At 32.1% G+C, this 19,869-nt stretch overlaps 1 protein-coding gene across 1 annotated transcript; it reads left to right on the top strand.

The window, feature by feature from the left end:
• The first annotated feature begins 1,480 nt into the window (after window positions 1-1,480).
• Window positions 1,481-18,813, top strand: LOC142325408 (UDP-glycosyltransferase UGT5-like). Its single transcript, XM_075367139.1, has 5 exons — window positions 1,481-1,740; window positions 2,703-3,301; window positions 13,628-13,850; window positions 14,279-14,498; window positions 18,490-18,813. The coding sequence occupies exons 1-5, from the start codon at window positions 1,488-1,490 to the stop codon at window positions 18,785-18,787; spliced, it is 1,593 nt and encodes a 530-aa protein (XP_075223254.1). The 5' UTR covers window positions 1,481-1,487; the 3' UTR covers window positions 18,788-18,813.
• Window positions 18,814-19,869: the final 1,056 nt, after the last annotated feature.

Genomic DNA, 19,869 nt, shown 5'->3' with positions numbered 1-19,869 from the left:
CTTTTCACTGCAGGAAAAATTAGCTTTTCTGCTGTTGTATGTGACTCTCCTTTTTACCTTTGTCCTAGTTACCAAATGAGCAACTTCATAGGAAGCTAGAATGGTCATTTCATTGTTTGAGCTTGATGCAAAACTCTTGATATATTACACTTGTTTGGTTGTACAAGCCTATTTAAACAATAATCAGGTGTTTTATTTGCAGTCCTTATATTTAGTTTATAAATGCCTCTGCAGGTTTGAAGGTTTATGGAATCATTTGATAGAAATTCGCTGCAAATAATACATTGTAGCTTTTCCTCTCTGCCTTTATCTAACACTGAATTCAAACTCCAAATACGTTCAACACTTCTTTAACTGTATTTGTGAATTTGGAACCGTACATGAATTGCTGTCTTCATTGTTTGGATGCTTAATTGGACCTGATTTCAACCAGCGATCCACACTGTTCAAAGGAAAATTAACTTTTTATCACAAGTACCGTATTTTGAACCTCCAAGAGAACAATAAATGCAAGTCCAAACTAACCAAACTACAAAGAGAACATCTGAAATTCTGGCAAGTGGCCACAAAATGCAAACAAATCTACCAAAATAGTTCAAATTGTAGGTGGTGGGATGTTACTTCTGCTAACAAAAGATAGCTGGTAGGAAAGAGTGGATTATTCATCTCAACTAAGTGCAAACATTCCTTTGTAACTTCTGAGGCTGGAACCTCTTGTGACAAAACCAGAAATATTCTTACAAACTGAGATGATAAATTGAAGTTTAAGAAAATCTTATTTTAAAAATAAAATTAATTATTTTTCTTATTAATTTTATTTTTAGAATTGATTTTGTTAATGTTCTCATGGACCTCTTCAGGCTCACGCACAGACCCCAAGTTGGAGATTGCTGATCAATACTTTTCAGAATAAAGGATTTATTTTTTTATTCTGTAGTAGAATAAAAATGAAGATTTATTTAACCAAATTTTAATACCTATAAATCCATTTTAACCAACAAATGATCCTATACTAGTGCAACATTACTGAAGTTTTACTTTAGGTTTCTTTACCAGTGTATGGGACATATCATTAAAAAACGCTCTATAAAGGTAAGCTTGAAATACTAAAATATTTGAAAATCTGTTTACTTTCAAGTAAACAGATTTTCAAATATATACAGATAACAAATGTATAAAAATATTAATTTTTATGCATTTTGATTTATAGATTTACAGATGTATATGCAATAATACACAAATGTACACTTATTTTATTGAAATTAGTCTGTTAAATATTCATATTATTCCTTTGTACTGTTATATTTAAATTCTATTAAATAATATTAATATTGGTTTATATAATCAAATTTAAATATATATGTACAGTTATATAATTGTTACCATTTTAGAAAGGTTTTTAGGAAACCGTCAAGACCTTTGCTTAAAAGACCCATTTAATTGTATGAACACCTTATTTTAATTTTCTTTTTCAGCTAGATGAAAAAATGAACACGTTTATTCTGTTTACACTATTTATATTCTCAGTCAATAATTCTATAATAATCTGTAACACAGCAAAGATTTTGGCAGTGACTCCAATGGGATCTAAAAGTCATCATCACTTTATGCAACCAATATTTAAAGAACTTGCTTTAAGAGGACATCAGATAACACTTTATACTTCTGTTCTAATTGGTTGTAATGTTTCAAATATCAAGGAAATTAAATTAGATGATCCTTTGGCAAATGCTGCTACTGGTAAGTACTAGTACATTTATTGCATTATACTGTGACATTAAAAGGGGCATAAGTATCAAAATTCTTAAAAAAAGATGAATTTTTGCTTTTCTCTATATTTTAGTGTTACTTTCAGGAAATAAATGTAATAATTTTCATCAACAGTTATTTTTTATACTTAAAAAATTATTAATTAGATTTGCTATTGTGGGAAAGATATCAAATATTTCTGAGTTTTTGTTTAAAAAAACTTTTGAATGCTTTATTATTACTTTAAATGGAATTTTTTTATGATAAATGTGATTACATTTCAACATCTACTGTAAACAATAAATAAATGTTTTTTTGCTTACGTGATATTTATATGTTTATGAGTGAATTTATAAATGTTTATATAAATGTATTTATAAAATGTTTATAAATGTATATTTTATTTTGTAAAAAATAGTTGTAAAATTATATTATAACAAATCTTATGACGTAAAAGCCTAACTAAAAATCATCTATTCCTTAAAAAAGAATATGAAAACAAAAATTAAATCACATCGTCATTAAATTCTACAAGCAGAAAATGATACTTTTTGGTTTGTTTGAAAAGAAAATTTTGAAGCAAAAGATGCTAGTTTTTACAATTTTTTTTCATTAATATTAAATTAGGCAGTAGGTGAATCTTTTAAATGTAAATATTGTGATGCAACTGACAGTATCAGTTCACTCAACCACAAGAAACTTCAATTACAATTTTCCTTATTTAATTTTTTATTACTTATGTTTTTTTATTTATTTATAAAGTACTGCAGATTGATGTATGAAATTATGACTCTCTTACTGAGTACATTGTGCATTATTTTTAGTTTGAAAGGAACCGTTCAGTTAGCAGTAAACTTATACTTGCTATTTAAAATGTTTAAATATATTGAACTATTCATTATAATACAAACAGAAAAATAAACAGATTATATGTATACTTTATTTTGTTACAGGAAAGCTGACATTTAATATTCTAAGAGAAGCAGGAGAAATACCATATTTTAAGCCACCAGTAATGTGGTACTATGGATTATTAATTGTAGATCAAACACTGCAGTATCGTGAAATACAAAACTTAATTCATTCTAATGAAAAATATGACCTGATTTTATTAGAAGCAAATTTTGGTCAGGAAGCATTTTTAGCATTCAGTCATAAATTTCGGGCACCTGTTATATCACTGCATACATTTTCTACATATTTCTATACCGATGAATTTATCGGAAATCCACATGCTATTTCTTACAGACCTGCAACGGAACTTCCTTACACAGAAAAAATGTCATTCCTTCAAAGGTGTCACAACACTTTACGAGCTGTTATCAACATTTTTGGCACTTATTTATATTATTTACCGGAACAAGAACGTTTAATGCGTAAATATTTTAATTATACTGATGTTGAAGAAATCCCACCGCTTATTGATATGTTATTAAATGTATCATTAACTATTGTCAACAGTCATATCAGTGTTGATTATGCACGACCTTGGGTTCCAAATGTTGTTGAAGTTGCAGGAGTACACATTTCACATAATCCACTACTTCCTAAGGTAATTATTATACATATTATTTTTTTTTTGAATACTACACATACAAATTATTATTACTTAACATTAAAAAATATTACTTTTAAAAAATTAGTTACATTAACTTGTTATATACACACTATTTATCTCTTTCTCCAAAGCGTTTCGTATCTCTATTGGTACTAGTTTCCCATCCATCTTCATATAAATATACACATTATCACATCTTGTTTGCTATTAAACTTTAAACCAGAATGAATATCTTTTTCAGTTCTAGTGGGATTTCTCTCAATATTTGTGACAATTAAACATATTAAAATTGTTTATAGAACAATTCCCTCTTCTTAATTTATTGATAATTGTACTCATGAATAAATAACATAATGATCACACAGATAACTAACCATAATGCTTTTTTTATAAACCACAATGAATAGTATAGGTAAATGAGTCTAAAAAAGGAGTTCTTGATTACATATAACTATTTAAAAAAATATAGGCATCGCTATTAGGTGAATTAACAATTAACATGTTAAAAATACTGATTATTATACTTGTTTAGTTGTCATATTTGTTTTAACGAGTCTAGTTTTCCATATCTTAAACAGTATCCAAACTTTGTTGTTTTTAATTTTGAAGATTTCGAAACCACAAAAACGTAAGCACATCACGTTAAGTTTATTTCAGAAAATAGAAATCCTTAAAAGAATTGACAAACGCTAAAAAATTGGTGACGTAGCTTCACTTTACGGAATTGAACGTGCAACGATTTATGACTTGCAAAAAAATCGGGTAAAAATAAAAAAAAGTATTAAAAGATAATTTCACTGGTAAAAGTGATCGGAAAACAATAAAATCTGGCTCGTTCTCGTTAATGGAAGATTCACTTTATGCTTGGTTTAGCCAGGAACATTCCAAACGTACTTCTCTTTCTAGCGAAATCATCAAATAAAAAGTTAAGCCTTTCTATAAAAAAAATTATGAGGAATGAAGATTTCCGCGCAAGTGGTCGATGGTTCAATAAATTCAAGAAGCGCTATGGAGTCGGTTTACAACACCACAGGTGAGAAATCTTTTGATTTTACTGCCGTCAAGCCATATAAAGAAAAATTTATAAAGATAATCCAAGAGTTGGATCTGACCAGGTTTATAATGCCGATGAGAATGGGTTCATTTGGAGGCTACTACCGAAAAAAACATTCGTCCATTGTCCTGAAAAGAGCACTCCAGGTCGAAAAACATCGAAAAGGAAAATTACGTTTATGCCTTGTTCACACGCGAGTTTGAACTTGAATTGCTTGTTACAGGCAAGTCCAGACATTCTAGGGCTTTTAAAAATATATGATTTCCTGTAAAACACAACAAAATAAAAACCGAGTTTGGATGAGAAGGGAAGTATATTTTGAATGGCTTAATAAGCTGTTCGAATCATCAGTAAAAAGATTCCTTAAACAAAGACAGTTACCAGAAAAAGCAGTGTTACTTTTAGACAACTGTACGGACACACAGATGAGGAAAACTTAAAAAGTAAAGATGGGTGTCTTATTTCTTCGGCCAAATGTTACTGCCAACCAAAATGTAATCCAGAGAATTAAAACAAGTTACAAAAAGAGTCTATTGTATACTTTAATGAGTCATGTTTGATCTCGCACAAGCATGGGAAAAAATTGCTGTTGAAAAATTTGTGGCCAACTCAGGCTCTGTTACATTTATACGAAAAACGCAAAAAAATCATTCGAAAATGAATAAATACCGACGACATCCGAAAGTAGTGAATTCAGTCCTGATGCTTAAATAAATGACATTTAGGAATCGCAAGCCCATCTGTGCCTTCAGGACGACTGATACAAGATAACGAAAATGAATAGCTAACCGGAATTAAAATGAAAATTATCAATTGATGACCGAACGGGAGAAAATTGAAAATGTACTGAATCAGGACGAAGACGATGAGACAGCGAAAACATGACACCTTCACCATCGGTTAGTAGTACCCTAGGCCACGGAAGTGCTTTGAGTGTGTTTAACGTATGTATCAAGTGGGCTGAACAAAATGAAGTGGCAGCTACCGATATTTTAACATTAAAACGTTTGCGAGAAAATAATCTTAAACTGTCCATTAAAGCAAAGAAACAAAAGACTTTTGATCAGTATTTTTCTGTTAAGTAAGTAGTTAGTTGTATTATTGTTTTTTCTTAATCAAATTACATCAGTTATTCAAATTAATAAATGCATATTATTAATTTACCAACAGAAAAAGTACGTAACGTTTTCTGTTGGTTATTCCATTGAAATTAGGGTAATTCCATTAATCCGACAAATTCCGGTAATCTGGCACCAGGACTGCTCGATATGTGTTGGATTATCGAGAGCCTAGTGTAATTGTAAATTTAATTCTTGATTCAAACTGGGAATGTAGTTCTGCACATAAGAAAAGCTTAAGTTTTTAATTTAAAATATATAAGTATATATTTGAAAACATATAGAGCCTGCTGCAAACCATAATAATTTTTCCTTTAAGCGTTTCCGTAGAGACAACAAATTTAGGGCAGTGGGGGTATGCATTCATTCAGTTGCTTTTTCCCTATATAGGTGTTTGTTACTGTATCTGTATAAGTGTGTGTGTGTCTGTGTGTGAATGTATTATAATAGTTTTGTGAAAACATTGAGTTGTGATTTCTTAAGAAATTATCGGCGTCGTTACAGTTTTTTACTTTTTACATTTTCTGTTAACGGATTATGTTTCTTTAGATTACAATAAGTTTAACGCAGGATAGTGTTATAATTCCACTTCATTATCACGGAAGGTGAAAGTAGTGGGTTATACAAGAAAATTGGATGGGGAGCGTGAACTTACGCATAGCCAGACGTGAGAAGTTAACCCACCGGGTTGGTCTAGTGGTGAACGCGTCTTCCCAAATCAGCTGATTTGGAAGTCGAGAGTTCCAGCGTTCAAGTCCTAGTAAAGTCAGTTATTTTTACACGGATTTGATACTAGATTGTGGATACCGATGTTCTTTGGTGGTTGGGTTTCAATTAACCACACACCGCAGTAATGGTCGAACTGAGACTGTACAAGACTATACTTCACTTACACTCGCACATATCATCCTCTGAAGTATTATCTGAACTGTAATTACCGGAGGCTAAACAGGAAAAAGAAAGGAAAAGACGAGAGAATTCTTGTTTAATGTTTTTTTTTTTCCATTATGACAATGGAGGCATAAAGTGAATCGATTCTTCTTAAAGAAGTTTAGAAACGTGTCACCCAAGCTACGGGAATTTCACTCAGTAGTATTCAAAAAATTTTAAACGAAGCAAAAACTAATCCTGATAAAGGCTTTTATCACTCCTAAAAAAAATTAAACGTCTGTGGATAACTTTGATAAAATTGTCATTTGTAAAACGGGTTAAAATTTTCACATTGATAAATGTGAACGCGTTACTTTTCGACCACTGCTACCGGTCGTAAAAGAGAAAACAAATTTTCAAGGAAGCCTTTGGTCTTTATGATGCATTATCAACGGTTTGGGGTTCAAATGGAAAACCTATGGACAACAGAAAACTCTTAGTAGAAAAATTAGAAAATCGGGAACTGAGGCTACATCACTTAAGAGCTATTAAAGAGTAACGTAACCAAAACAGACCTATAATTTACACGGACGAATCCTACGTACATGCCAAACCAAACCAATATCATGGAGTTGATTCTGACTGCAACCTTGCTGTTCCGATTTCTAAAGGTATCGTGTTTTGAATAGACTATGCCGGTTCCGAAAATGGTCTTGTCAAGAATGCGTTTCTTATATTTAATAGGTTCTGCAGGGTGCATGGCAAAGGAGTAGCAGCGACTGTTGGTCTGCTTACACCCCTTGGGTGCGTGCTGCAATCTGTAATCTGTGGTATTGCGTGATTGCTTACTCAGCCAAGTTCTTGCGCAGCCGGTCCAAATGCGGCTAAGAGTTGCGAGTGACAGGAGGATTTTAGGCCTCCGGCTGTCCGTAGCTCGCTGCAGACGGTTTTCACGGTTTTGGGTTCGCCCATTTGAGTTAGTAGGTAGATAGTGAACTTCGTTAGATTCTTATTTCTTCAGGTGGCAATGTCGGAAGGAAAATCTAAGAAGCAACCCAAGCCCAAGAACTGAGGTAAGTCCAAGCCTGAGGTCGCTGAGGTAAGGACTGACGATTCGTCAGCCTGCTCTGGTGATGAAGAAAGTCAGACAGGGACTTGCTAAAGGAAGATGTGTGGCTGATTTTCCGAAATCAAAAGGCAAGTCTGGTAGCCCCATGCCTTTAGTGAGAGTTCTTAGTGAGCAGTTTGAGCAACTGATGAACTTTGTGGAGAATCCCAGAAGTGCCTCAGCTAGTGTAAGGTCAAAATTGACCCCAGAATTGAAAGAATTCAAAATTTTTACGTCTCCATTGGCAGAAGGATACAAGGCGTTGGCTTCTAAGCCAGTGCAGGTGAAGGAAGTGATGATTAAGGAGACTATTCCTTTGACGATTACTGAGGCCCAGCGGAAACGGTTATGCAGATGTTCAAGAGGCTAGTTTGTCTCGAAAGCAACCAGAGATCCTGTTCGTTAATATGAAAGAGGGAGATTTCGAAACTAGTAAAGAAATGAAGGACGAATTTCAAGTCGTTCTTCAACCAAAGAGGTCGAACCTGGGAATTCGAAACATAAGAGAAACTAAGAAGGGGATTGTTCCTGATAACAAGGAGACAGTCAAAATTACATCGGCTCGTTAAAAGTCGAAAAGAGTGACATGAGAACCTATCAAAAAAGAAAGAAGTATCCGAGAATGACAGTTTACGATATTGACTGGCATCTAGCTTAGGATGAGGTGATTGATGTCTCTCATTAGAGAGTAGAACACCCAGTTGGAAGAGACTGCATTAAGGTCTGAGTGTCGGTTTTTATTTAAAACGGGTAGGCGTGATACAGAGCGCTACCACGAGGTGTTGGAGATGGGTCCTTCATTGTTGAAGACCTGAAGGGAGGCTGTTTATCAATTTTGTTTCTTGTGGTGTCAAGGTGTACGTTGATGTTCAGCGGTGTTTTAAGTGTTTTCGGTATGGTTACGGGGCTAATTTGTGTGATCTGTTCGTTCGGTGCCCACTGCTGTGAGGAGGGACATAAGCGCGAGGACTGTCCCAAAACATACTGTTCCAAAAAATTTATATACGATCCTCCATCGTATATAAATTGTAAAAGGTTAAGGAAAGATCATAAGCACTGTATTGATAGCAAGGAGTATAGATCATATTTGAGAGCTGACGGGATGTATTTTAATTCTCTTCATGGTTAGTTGAATGCACAGTGTGCTTATATTTTTCAAATCGAGTTAGCTGAAGTGGCCTTACACCCGATGTGGCTGTAATGACATCCCCACATATGCCGATTATTTCATTCTGAATCCGTGGTGAAAAGTAAGTGGCATTTTATGCACTTTTTTCTATGTGCTCTTTTAAAATGTGGTCACCAGCGTCAATTTTGAGTTTGATCAAGTCTTCAAAAACACCTTCGTGATTTCCTTTGCCCTCAAAGGTAGGTCATGTGTACTACAAAACATCGCTGTCGAAATTATTGATGCAACAATTTTCTTGTTGGCTTCTGTTTCTTGTTGGTGGACAGAAATCCCAGCCGCCGATTGCTGTAGCCGCCGATTTGTGCCACAGAGATGACGTGTGAGATTTCGCGAATTCGTGTATGTCTTTATAGCGAGTAAAGCTTCATTATGAAAGAACCCAAAACACCATGCACTTAGTTGGTAGAAACAAGACGTAGTAAATGCACAACGCCCCCTTTAATTTCTTGGAATACGGCAGCCAAGAAGCATAATCCGCCAACCAGCTGTATTTGAATTTTCTTTTTAATTGTACAGCTTTCTTAGTAAAGTCATTACTAATGTTGCCAACAACATGTTGGCAATAACTGCTGGTGCTGATGGTATAATAATTCTAGCTGAGAGTAAAAAAATTTAGAAGAACAGTGAGTGAAGTCCTACTCAAAAACTACCATATGAAAATAAACAAGAAGTAAACGAAAGTACGGGTGCTCTTAGCAGGTACAGCACCCAATCTTCTAACAAAATTAATTTCAGAATTTCGTAAATTGACCACCATAACCCTACACACAAATCCTTCGCGTAGATTTCCTCTTTCAATTTTTCTAGTAATAATGAAAACTTTCCCGAGAGCCACTCACGTTTTAAAGTACGATAATGGACCAGTTGTACAGAGAAAAAAATAATAATATAAATAGTTATTAAATATTATAGTGGGCTTTGTATTGCTGTGCACATAGGCTTACCGCGCCTATTAACTACCGGCTGGCTGGCTGGCTTACCGCGCTATTAACTATCCTGAACAACTCTGACACTATATTACGTACTACTACATAAGTAAACGGAGCTGTACGAGATGTTTTAGTAAAGGAATGACTGACTATCTAACTGATCCACCCGTCCTGTAGGCTATCTCTTTCGCACGCAATGTACACATACGCTGCTCGCTATACATACAAAAGTACAGTATCAAAACAGAGCACTAAAATTTTGTAGTACTGAGAATTAACCACAAAAATAATCAGTTTATCACATACAAGCAGTTATGCAGAGATGCCAAGAAAAGTAAACTAACAACACAAAAAATAAACGAGTTTTATTACGTGTTCATATGTCGTAGTATGTTAACGCGAACACTCGAACTCCAACTATACCAGCATCAAATCAACTACATACGTATGCGTATTATTGATTTTCAATAATTAACCAAAAACTTTGAATTTTGATAAAAATACAAGTTACCTGACTCAATTACTTCTCACAAACAAAAAAACAAAAAGAGATTACCACATTTAAAAAAATAAATAAAAAATAAGAAAATCACTATGTAAAGTTGAAAAATACAAAAAAAACATAGAGCGATCCTGAAACGTCTGTTCTCTGTCAGATATATCAAACTAACTCACACTTCTTATATTTAAATCTGGTACCAAAATAGTAGATTACCAAGACGATATGAGTTCTGATAAATATGAGCGGTAGGTAAAAGAACAATTCCTAATATCTTCTCTGTAACTCGGTCATCATAGATAATATTTCGTACCATAACGTGCATCTTAACCGCGCTCCAAATTCGTACTTGCGAAAAGCAAACAGATTGACGCGTTATACAAAATAACGTGTCATTTACGAGTACAATGTTGAAACTAAAACTCTACAGTTTAATAAAATTACATAAGTCGCCTGTTACATTATTTAAAATCTATTAAATTTTAGACAAGAAAGGTCATAGTGTTTTGAGATTGCTTCCTTATTCTCCGGAATTAAATCCGATTGAAAAAACTTGAGCGGTTTTAAAAGAGATTCTCGCGAAAAAAAAATATTAATTTTAAATTAGATGATGTTATTACAGAAATCGAAGAACTAGCAGATTCAATTACGAATGCCGAGTGGAAATCAAAATGCGACTATGTCAAGAAAATAGAAACACGTTATTTGTTTCGAGAACCTTTAATTGATGCTTTTAAAATGTCGTTGTTAATGTAAATAGCGATAGCGATGAGAGTGATTTAAATATTAGCAGTGACGGTACAAACGATGATGAGTCATCAAGAATTGAAACATGTTTTGATATACCCGAGCCGTTCATTTTTGGCAACTGGACATAGTTGCGTAATCGTAAAATTACCCCCTCCAAAACGAGGAGTACGCATGCGTTTTCACCAAGGACAAACTTAGCTACAGAAAAGGTACAGTCATAGTCAGAATTATTGATAAAATCTTCTCCAGTTACATTCATTATAGGTTTTATATTGCCTGTGACGCAAAAATTATGCTATTCCTTTTACTAGAAAGTAGAAATACTTTTTTGTAAACCTAGTAATGAATTATTTTATTTATGTAATTACGAAGTAATGAGATTTAATTTCTTATCTTTTACGGCATCCTACTTCTTCTTCTTCTTTTTCCTGTTTAGCCTCCGGTAACTACCGTTTAGATAATACTTCAGAGGATGAAATGTATGAGTGTAAATGAAGTGTAGTCTTGTACCTTCTCAGTTCGAGCAATCCTGAGATGTGTGGTTAATTGAAACCCAACCACCACAGAACACCGGTATCCACGATCTAGCATTCAAATCCATGTAAAAATAACTGCCTTTACTAGGACTTGAACGGTGGAACTCTCGGCTTCGGCATCCTACTTCACATTTATATTTCTACACTTACAAGACAGTTTTAAAAAGATATTGTACAACAGGAAAGTGATTAAATTAAATTTAACGGTTTAATGTTACAAAGTCTGGTGGTGTACAGTAATTTAAAAATTGATAATTTTATAAACAGCCCATTTTTTTATAGAACGAATAGAGCCTACGTCGATCAGTCGCTGTCAGTGATCGTTTCAACTTATGACATTTGTTCATTTTCATCCTCCTAATTAGTAGTATCGGATTCAGAATCACTATCTTGTAAATTCACACAAACATTGTCAATTACGTTATCTAGCAGACCTTCTGTTTGTATATAATCATTTTCAATTGCTATGACATGATTACACTTCGATTCCCGTTGTTCTTTAGATATTATTCTAAACTTTTCTTTACATAAATGAGCCACGAAATTAGTGTTAAAAGTAACATTTATGCTTCCAACACAAAATTTTAATTCGGACCAAATTAATTCAATCGGGTTCAGATCAGGCTGGTACGGCGGCAGTCTTAGCGCGGTGTGCTGTTTTTCTGCTAGCAACCTATTTGAAATGTCTTATGCTTCGGTTTATGAAGTTGTAGCAATTCATACAATTTTTCAACATGTCATGCGAAAACGTTATTTTCATTTTTGTCAACCATTCTTTCATTACAGCTTTTGTACACGATAATGTATGAGCTTTGTTAATTTCTTTATGATAAGATGCATTATCCGTTACAACACTTTTAGGTGGTAAATTTGGAATTAATCTTTCCTTTAACCACCTTTCATAATTATTAAAATTCATATTATCATGATAATTACCGGTAGTCTGATTTGATTTGTATATTAACGATGCATTTGGAACAAAACCATTTATACTCCCAGCATGGATTATATTTAATCTCTAGCCCTTTGATATAGGAGCAGTAAAACCTTCAGTTGTCATGCCAGTTTTTTAGTTCAGTGTGGTTAGTATGAATATAAATCTCGTCAGTGTAAATGATAGGTTTATTTTCTTGGCGGTATCGTTGTAAATGAGTTAAGTATTGTATGAGTTTTAATTGTATGTTGTATGTTTCAAATTTTACTGTTATTTTTTTGTTTTTACCAAATTAAATCCCAGTTCTTTCAAAATTTTATTAAGTCAATTTTCTCTCCCTGAAAGTTAATAGATTCTCCTAAAATTGATAACAGATTGGGTACAATCTTTTGTTCAACGTAAAAATGATGTACTATACGTCTGATTATACATTTGTCGAGGTCGTCAATGTCCGTTGTACGTTTTGGTACGTTGTATTTTTTACCTGGAGTACTAAAAGATGTATTTGGGTTTTCACCGATTTCTTTTGATTCTTTTATTATTCTACTAATGGATCGTCTGAAATACCAGTGGACTGACACGCGTTCACGAAGTTTGTTTACAATTATTACAAATCTTCCGACATCTGCTTCTTTCTACATAAACTCATATAAGCCACTATTTCTCTAGCTTGACTAATAAGAGTTTTATGAGTATGGTTGATTTTTTAGGTGGCATGTTCACAATTTGATATAAATAGAATACATTTATGCTATAAAATATACAATATTAACACAACATAAATACGCAATAAAAAATATACAATTACACGGTAATTCGCGTCTCACTTCTTTTGCTAACTGTACAAGCACCGATGTTGACAGCGCGAATCCAGCTACGGAATGATTGCTATTGCTAGCTTCTAACAAACACCCAAAAGCAAACTCTACGCAGCCTCGGCCGCGTGTCTGTCTAACGTAGAGAGTTGCCAAAAACGAACGGCCGGGGTTTATAAGTAGCAGTTCAGATCAATGTTCGTACGTAGTACGAACATACGGATGCTGTACATAGTATCCCGTGCCACTTTTGCTCTTTCTTCCTTCTTTCATGTCAATCATTTCCCACTCAAGCTTATTGTGCTTTTTAACAATTTCTACTTCTTTATTTGTATTCTTCATCTCAAATATTTGGTTAGAACTCCCAAAAATAATGACCCTCATAAAGGCTTAATCTTTATGAATCGTAAAAGTGTGACAGATGAAAGATATATTATTTTAGTAAGTTAAGACATTTATATTTTACAATTTGATTCATTATTATTTTATTTGTTATGTTTTCTTTATTTTTATTCTAGGATCTGCAAGAATTTATGGATAATTCGAAAGATGGAGTGATCTATGTAAGTTTTGGATCCGTTTTACCAAGTGAAGAAATGCCAGATTATATGAAAGAAGCGCTTATAAAAGCATTTGCTAAACTAAGACAAAACGTTCTGTGGAAATTATCTGTAGATTCTTTACCTGGACTTTCAAAAAATGTTAAATTAAGCAAATGGCTTCCTCAACAAGGTGTTCTCGGTAAGTAATAGTAATTTTTTGATAATTTATACTGATAAATGCTTGAAAAATTATATATTAGGATAATAGTTTATCATAATGGCACTGTTTAACGTTTTGGTACACTTAGTCCAGAATGCATAAGGGTAATGTTAAATACCTAGTTATCTTGATATCATCAGTGAGAAATTAATGATTTTATATATAAATACTCATTCGCTATGTTTATTCTTGATTTTTGTGTTATTGTTTACATATTACTTGCACCAAATTGGATAGAAATTCTTCAAGTGTAATTTTTTTTATAATTCAATAAATAGAAATTTTTTTACGTTCTATTTCATCTTTTATTTATTAATTTATTTTATTTTGATTTATTTTATTTATATGCATATGTGTATACCATTAAAATCACAGTTTTACAGTTATTTTGTTTTTTTCTTTCATAGCTCATCCAAACTGTTTGGCATTTATTACACATGGAGGTTTATTAAGCCAAGAAGAAGCTATATATTTTGGTGTACCTCTTATTGGTATTCCAATCTTTGCTGATCAGCATTTGAACGTTGTCCGTGCTTCATATAAAGGATTTGCTGTACATATAGATCAGCATAATATCTCCGAAGAATCTGTTTTGTGGGCCATAAAAGAAGTTTTATACAAACCGTCGTAAGTTTACTACTTTATTCATATGATTTTTTAGTGTATTTTTTAATCTTAAGCAAGCATATGAGTTTTGAAAAAAACGTATAAATAGTAGTAGAAATAAAGACGCGATTGATCATATTCAAATTTGCATTTTAATTTACGCTTTATATTTAATACTTAGAGGTTCAGTTCATTTTATTCATTCATCAATATTAAAGTTAATCCAGGGAACCAATTAATGGAGGGCTATTTACACAATTTTTCTTTATTCAAGAATGTTGTTGATTAATTAATAATATGTCTTGTGTGCGCTGATCTCGTAAGTGATGTGAACATTCATAAAGTTGGGGCTAGGTTTGAAAAATGTCAAAGAACTGGTGTGATTATTTCAATTTTTTTTAAAATTATAAATAAATGTTTACTATGACTTTTAATTTCAGATAATTGTAATCAGCATTCTGGAAGAAGAGAATTCATACATATGTCTAAATTCAAATAAATATGTATGAATAGAAATTATACAATATGTAATAAATATTTTTTTTTTAATAATTTCTTCCATTATTTTTAATAATTTGCTTTAATTAGGAATTACATGTTAGAAAATTAAATTTTAGTTGAAAATTTTTTATTAATTTATAAGAATTTCATTTTGAGTATCAAAAGAATACTCTGGTTGAGCCTGTGAAATGCGATTTATAAATAAAATGAACATGTATTTATTATATAATTTTAATGCAGTTCTTTGTAAATTAATAGTTTACCTACTATTTATATTATTACGCCTGTAGGGCATGATAACAAAGTCAGGTCTGATATAATGTACTCACAACCATTAAAATAAAATTGAAAGAAAACAGCATTGAGTGTCAGAGATTACCTCAGCTGATATTAATAAAAATAAATTGTATTTATTTATAATAATCATTAGAATTAAATTGTCTTCATTATGATTTTAACATTACTAACTAGCTATTAAAATCTATTCAACATGCGATAAAATTGTATCACTATCCTTTAATCATAACTAACCTACATAAAATTTACATATAATTAATTAGTTTTTGTTTCTATTAATTCAGTATCATCACTGCAAACTCTATTTGCTGCTTCAAGCTAGGCTTTTATCATTTAGATATCATTCAGTTATAATTAATTAATTTGAGCTCTGAATATCTCATTGATCTTTGAGAAACAAACAAACCTCATGCTACAGGGTCCGGCATATAAATCTGACGATTTTGTAGTAATTGTTATGTTGGCACCACTGTCAATGTGAAGGCGTGTTGAGGAGGAGTGTTGTACATCGACAGGTCTATTCATGCTATTTCAGTAGCCAGTATGTCGTGGTAGGGTGAAAACGAGCATTTTTGATTGAAGCCTATTTTAAAAATAATGACTCGGTTATTGTAACACAGCGTATTTATTTCGCAAACATTTCAATTTAAATCGACACGCGTCTGTTCCTAGTAGGAATACGATATTGTTGTGGGTGATGAATTTTAGGAACACATCGTCTGCATTAAAAATGAAACCAACAGGACGAAAACGGACTGTGAGAACGCCTGAAAACATTAATGCTGTAAGGTTAGCTGTTACGTGGTCTCCACGATGTTCAGCAGCGAGACATGCTGCTGCGCTAGCAATTTTTGATTGTTTTGAAGTGTACGACGAATTCTTCATGCCGACCTGAAATTCCATCCGTATAATATGATGTTAGTGTAGCAACTTAATGCAAATGATTGGGCGTCTCGCAAAGCAGCTTTCGAGGTCATCCTCGAACATGTCCACCAGAATGCCATTATTCTTTTAAGTGACGAGGCGCATTTTCATCTGTCAGGATTTGTGAATAAACAAAATTACCGTTATTGGGCTTCGCATAATCCACGGCAAATTGTTGAAAAACCACTTCACAGTCAGTATGTTACAGTGTGGTGTGCGGTTTTAAAGTTCGGCATAATTGGCCCATATTTTTATGAGGAGTTAAATCGCAGAGCAACAGTAACATCTCATCGATACGTAAACATATTGAATGAATTTCTGCGACCGAAACCGAATGACTTTCAAGGACATGAAATTTGGTTTCAACAGAATGGTGCCGCCGCCCTATTCGGCGAGAATCGCAATGGATGTTCTGCGAGAAACCTTTCCTGGACGTTTGATTTCCCGATTTGGCGACATTCCTTGGCCAGCGCGCTCACCCTATCTGGCTGTTTATGATTTTTTTCTGTGGGGGTATCTCAAACATAAAGTATTCAGTAGTCGACCACAGTCAATTGCAGAACACAAGGAGGCCATTCAACAAGAAATTGAAGCAGTTCCACAAGTGATGATTAAGCCAGCAATGTCAAATTTTATAATGAGGTTAAGTGAGTGTGTGAGGAGTAATGGAAAACATTTTGAAGACATAATATTCAAATAAAAAAATATCTATGTAAGTAATTCACTATAAATTGCAAAAATTAATCTTTAATTTGATATATTAAATGTTTTAATAGTACGAAACACAGTTTAATTATTATCCCTCAAAAATCGTCAGGTTTATATGCCGGACCCTATATATAAAACTTGTATGCGTTAATATTTAATAAGTAATATGTATTTAATGTTTATTTATGTAAAGGCATTAATGTAGTACCTGCAATATTTTTACATAATTAGTGTTTATGTGTTGTTACAGCATTATTTTTAGTGTATACCACAAGAAATGTTTTTAATTAAAAATGTGGGACCAACAAATTTGTATACTAGAGTTTTTGAAGGAAATGCTTATGAATCCGATGAGAAAATTGTTGATTCAGAACATTTGAAAGATGAAGAATTAAAATATAGTGAGTCAATAATGATTAGATTCAACATGGTGAATAATTATGAGAAGATCTGAAGAAATAGATATTTGAAATAGTAACTAAGGCCCAAAATAACCTAACGCCCTAGTAAGAAAAGGAAAAGTTGACATTGAATGGATTCATGAAAGTTAGATTATTTTATTAAAAGTTTCTGTTAAGGTTGCAGGGAAAAACAAAACTTTTCATCTAAACATAGTATGCATGTTCACTCGGTTCCACATAGTTGTTCTGAATAAACTGCTAAGATTTAAAATAGAAAAAACTGGTTGAATAACTAAAAGAAAAAAAAATAGTTCAAAAAATTATATCATAATGTTAATACTAAAATAAATAAATTAATAAACCATTGGAGTTATTTAAACTATAGTATGTCTGGGCTTAAAATTTTTATTGTGAACCTCAACATCCATTTGGATCTTAAATTTCAGTTGCTGCAACTAAAAAAAATAATCAGTTGACAACGAAAATTTGTTTAAATTATGTGGCAAGAACAAATAAGCATGAAAACATTTTTATAGATATTCAAAAACTTTTCAACTGTACTCTTTATATTTTTTACTTAGTAATGGAAATGACATAAAAATGGTCTCGTGTTAAAAATTTGAAAGACTCATGCCTTCAAACAGCTTGTGAAGGTAAAAAATGTATATAGCACATATAATCATGCACAAAAAATATATATATATAACACATATAATTAAGCGCAAATATCTATATTATATAACTTTGAGTTTAAAAAATATATATAACTTTGATATACAATGTATATAAAAATAAAGATATTTCAAACATATTATATGTTTTTGTCTGCTAATTGGTTAGAAAAAAATCAAGAACAGTAGTGCCTGCTAAAAAAAAAATAGATACAATTCAAGTTTCTATTAAAAATTCACTGTCAGTAAAACTATAATAAATTAACAGAGGTGCAAAAAATGTCTTGAGTTATTAGAAGCATAATTCCAACAAACACTTCTGCTCCACTGAAGATGAATTTATGGCAGATTAAACTTCTCGTCACTTTTAATCCTAACTAACCAAAAAATTTATTTAGCGTAACATTCTAATCTCAAACTTAAATGCAGAAATTTGCCATAAGCAAACGTTTGTCTAATTTTTTTTTCTTTAATAAATGTAAAAATTTATATAATTGTTTTAATTTTCAGGTATCAGGAAAATGCCAGAAAAATATCTAAAATTTTTCAAGATAATCAGAATCCTCCTCTTCAAACAGCGGTTTATTGGATTGAGTATGTTTTAAGGCATGATGGAGCACTACATTTACACACTGAAGGCAGAAAATTTTCTTTTTTTAAATATTTTTTATTAGATGTTTTAGCATTAATGTGTATCATTTTATTTTTAATAATATTAAGTATATATTGGATTATTAAGTTTATTTATCGTTTAGTTAACAATAAAAGAAGTAAACATAAAGTTAAATTTAATAAAAAAGATAATTAGAGTTGATAAGATGTCCAAAATTATTAGTGTATAAAAATAATTTTTTGTTCAAAAATTATAATGCTAATAAAATTTATTTATCTAAAAATCATTGAACATTAATGTGCTTAATCCATCTGGGTAAAAATGTACAATATCTAAGGAGATTGTTGGCAAGTACAGCAGCTGCTTGGAAGAGGCTCTAAGCATTTCTCTGGATCAGATTGTTTGTCTTCCACTGAGGGTAGCTAGTCAATTCTTACCACCTACCCATTCCCTCATTCTCGATCCCTCCATTCCATTTTTGAATCTGTTGATGATGACCGTATCCTCTTAACCATCTAGGTCTTCACTTAGGATGCTGGAACTGGAGACCTACAGTATCATAGATGTAATCTGGTGGGGTACTGTTTGTAACTGACCTGGTGGTCAGTTGTATTTTGTCTGGAGGCTGCTCCTCAGTAAGTCTTATAGCTGAAGTGACTATTAAATACAGGAAGGATTAGGAGTCTGGCTCCTAATCCTTCCTGTACTAAAATAAAAAGTACAAATATTAATGTTATGGAACAATAAAAATTAAGTGTAATGGGGGTATTGATGGGAAAGTTAAAAATAAATTTTGCAATTAGAAATGTCTTCCATTTATCTTTACAATTAAAATTACTTTTCCATTTTATAAGAGGAAAAATGTACAATTTAGATCTGTTAATGTAAAAATTTATTTGCAATGAAACTATTAAAACTTTCCCAGCTATAGTTTTATTGCTGCTATGGAGCAACAAAAGTATTTAGTATAAATTTCAATTTCAAGTTTTTTTGTGACTATAAACATTTCATGACCACCTGAGTTTGAAAAAACCATAGAAATTTCCGAAGATGTTGTTATACTAGGCCCAACATGAGCTTGTGACATCATGAGCAGACTGTGTATTACTAGTCAGCCTGAAAACATCAACTCCACATAAGAAATTGAAATATTACTTATTATCATATTGCAGACTGTAATAACCATCATATTTACATTTACTAGTTATAAAAAATGCCTAATTAATTCTTTTACAACCTTTATTTGCACTAAATTATTAATTTTTAATAATAAACAA

This window comes from Lycorma delicatula, chromosome 5, assembly GCF_047948215.1.
Source record: "Lycorma delicatula isolate Av1 chromosome 5, ASM4794821v1, whole genome shotgun sequence".
NCBI classification, from domain to species: Eukaryota; Metazoa; Arthropoda; class Insecta; order Hemiptera; family Fulgoridae; genus Lycorma; species Lycorma delicatula.
This window is presented reverse-complemented; position numbering and strand designations above follow the sequence as displayed.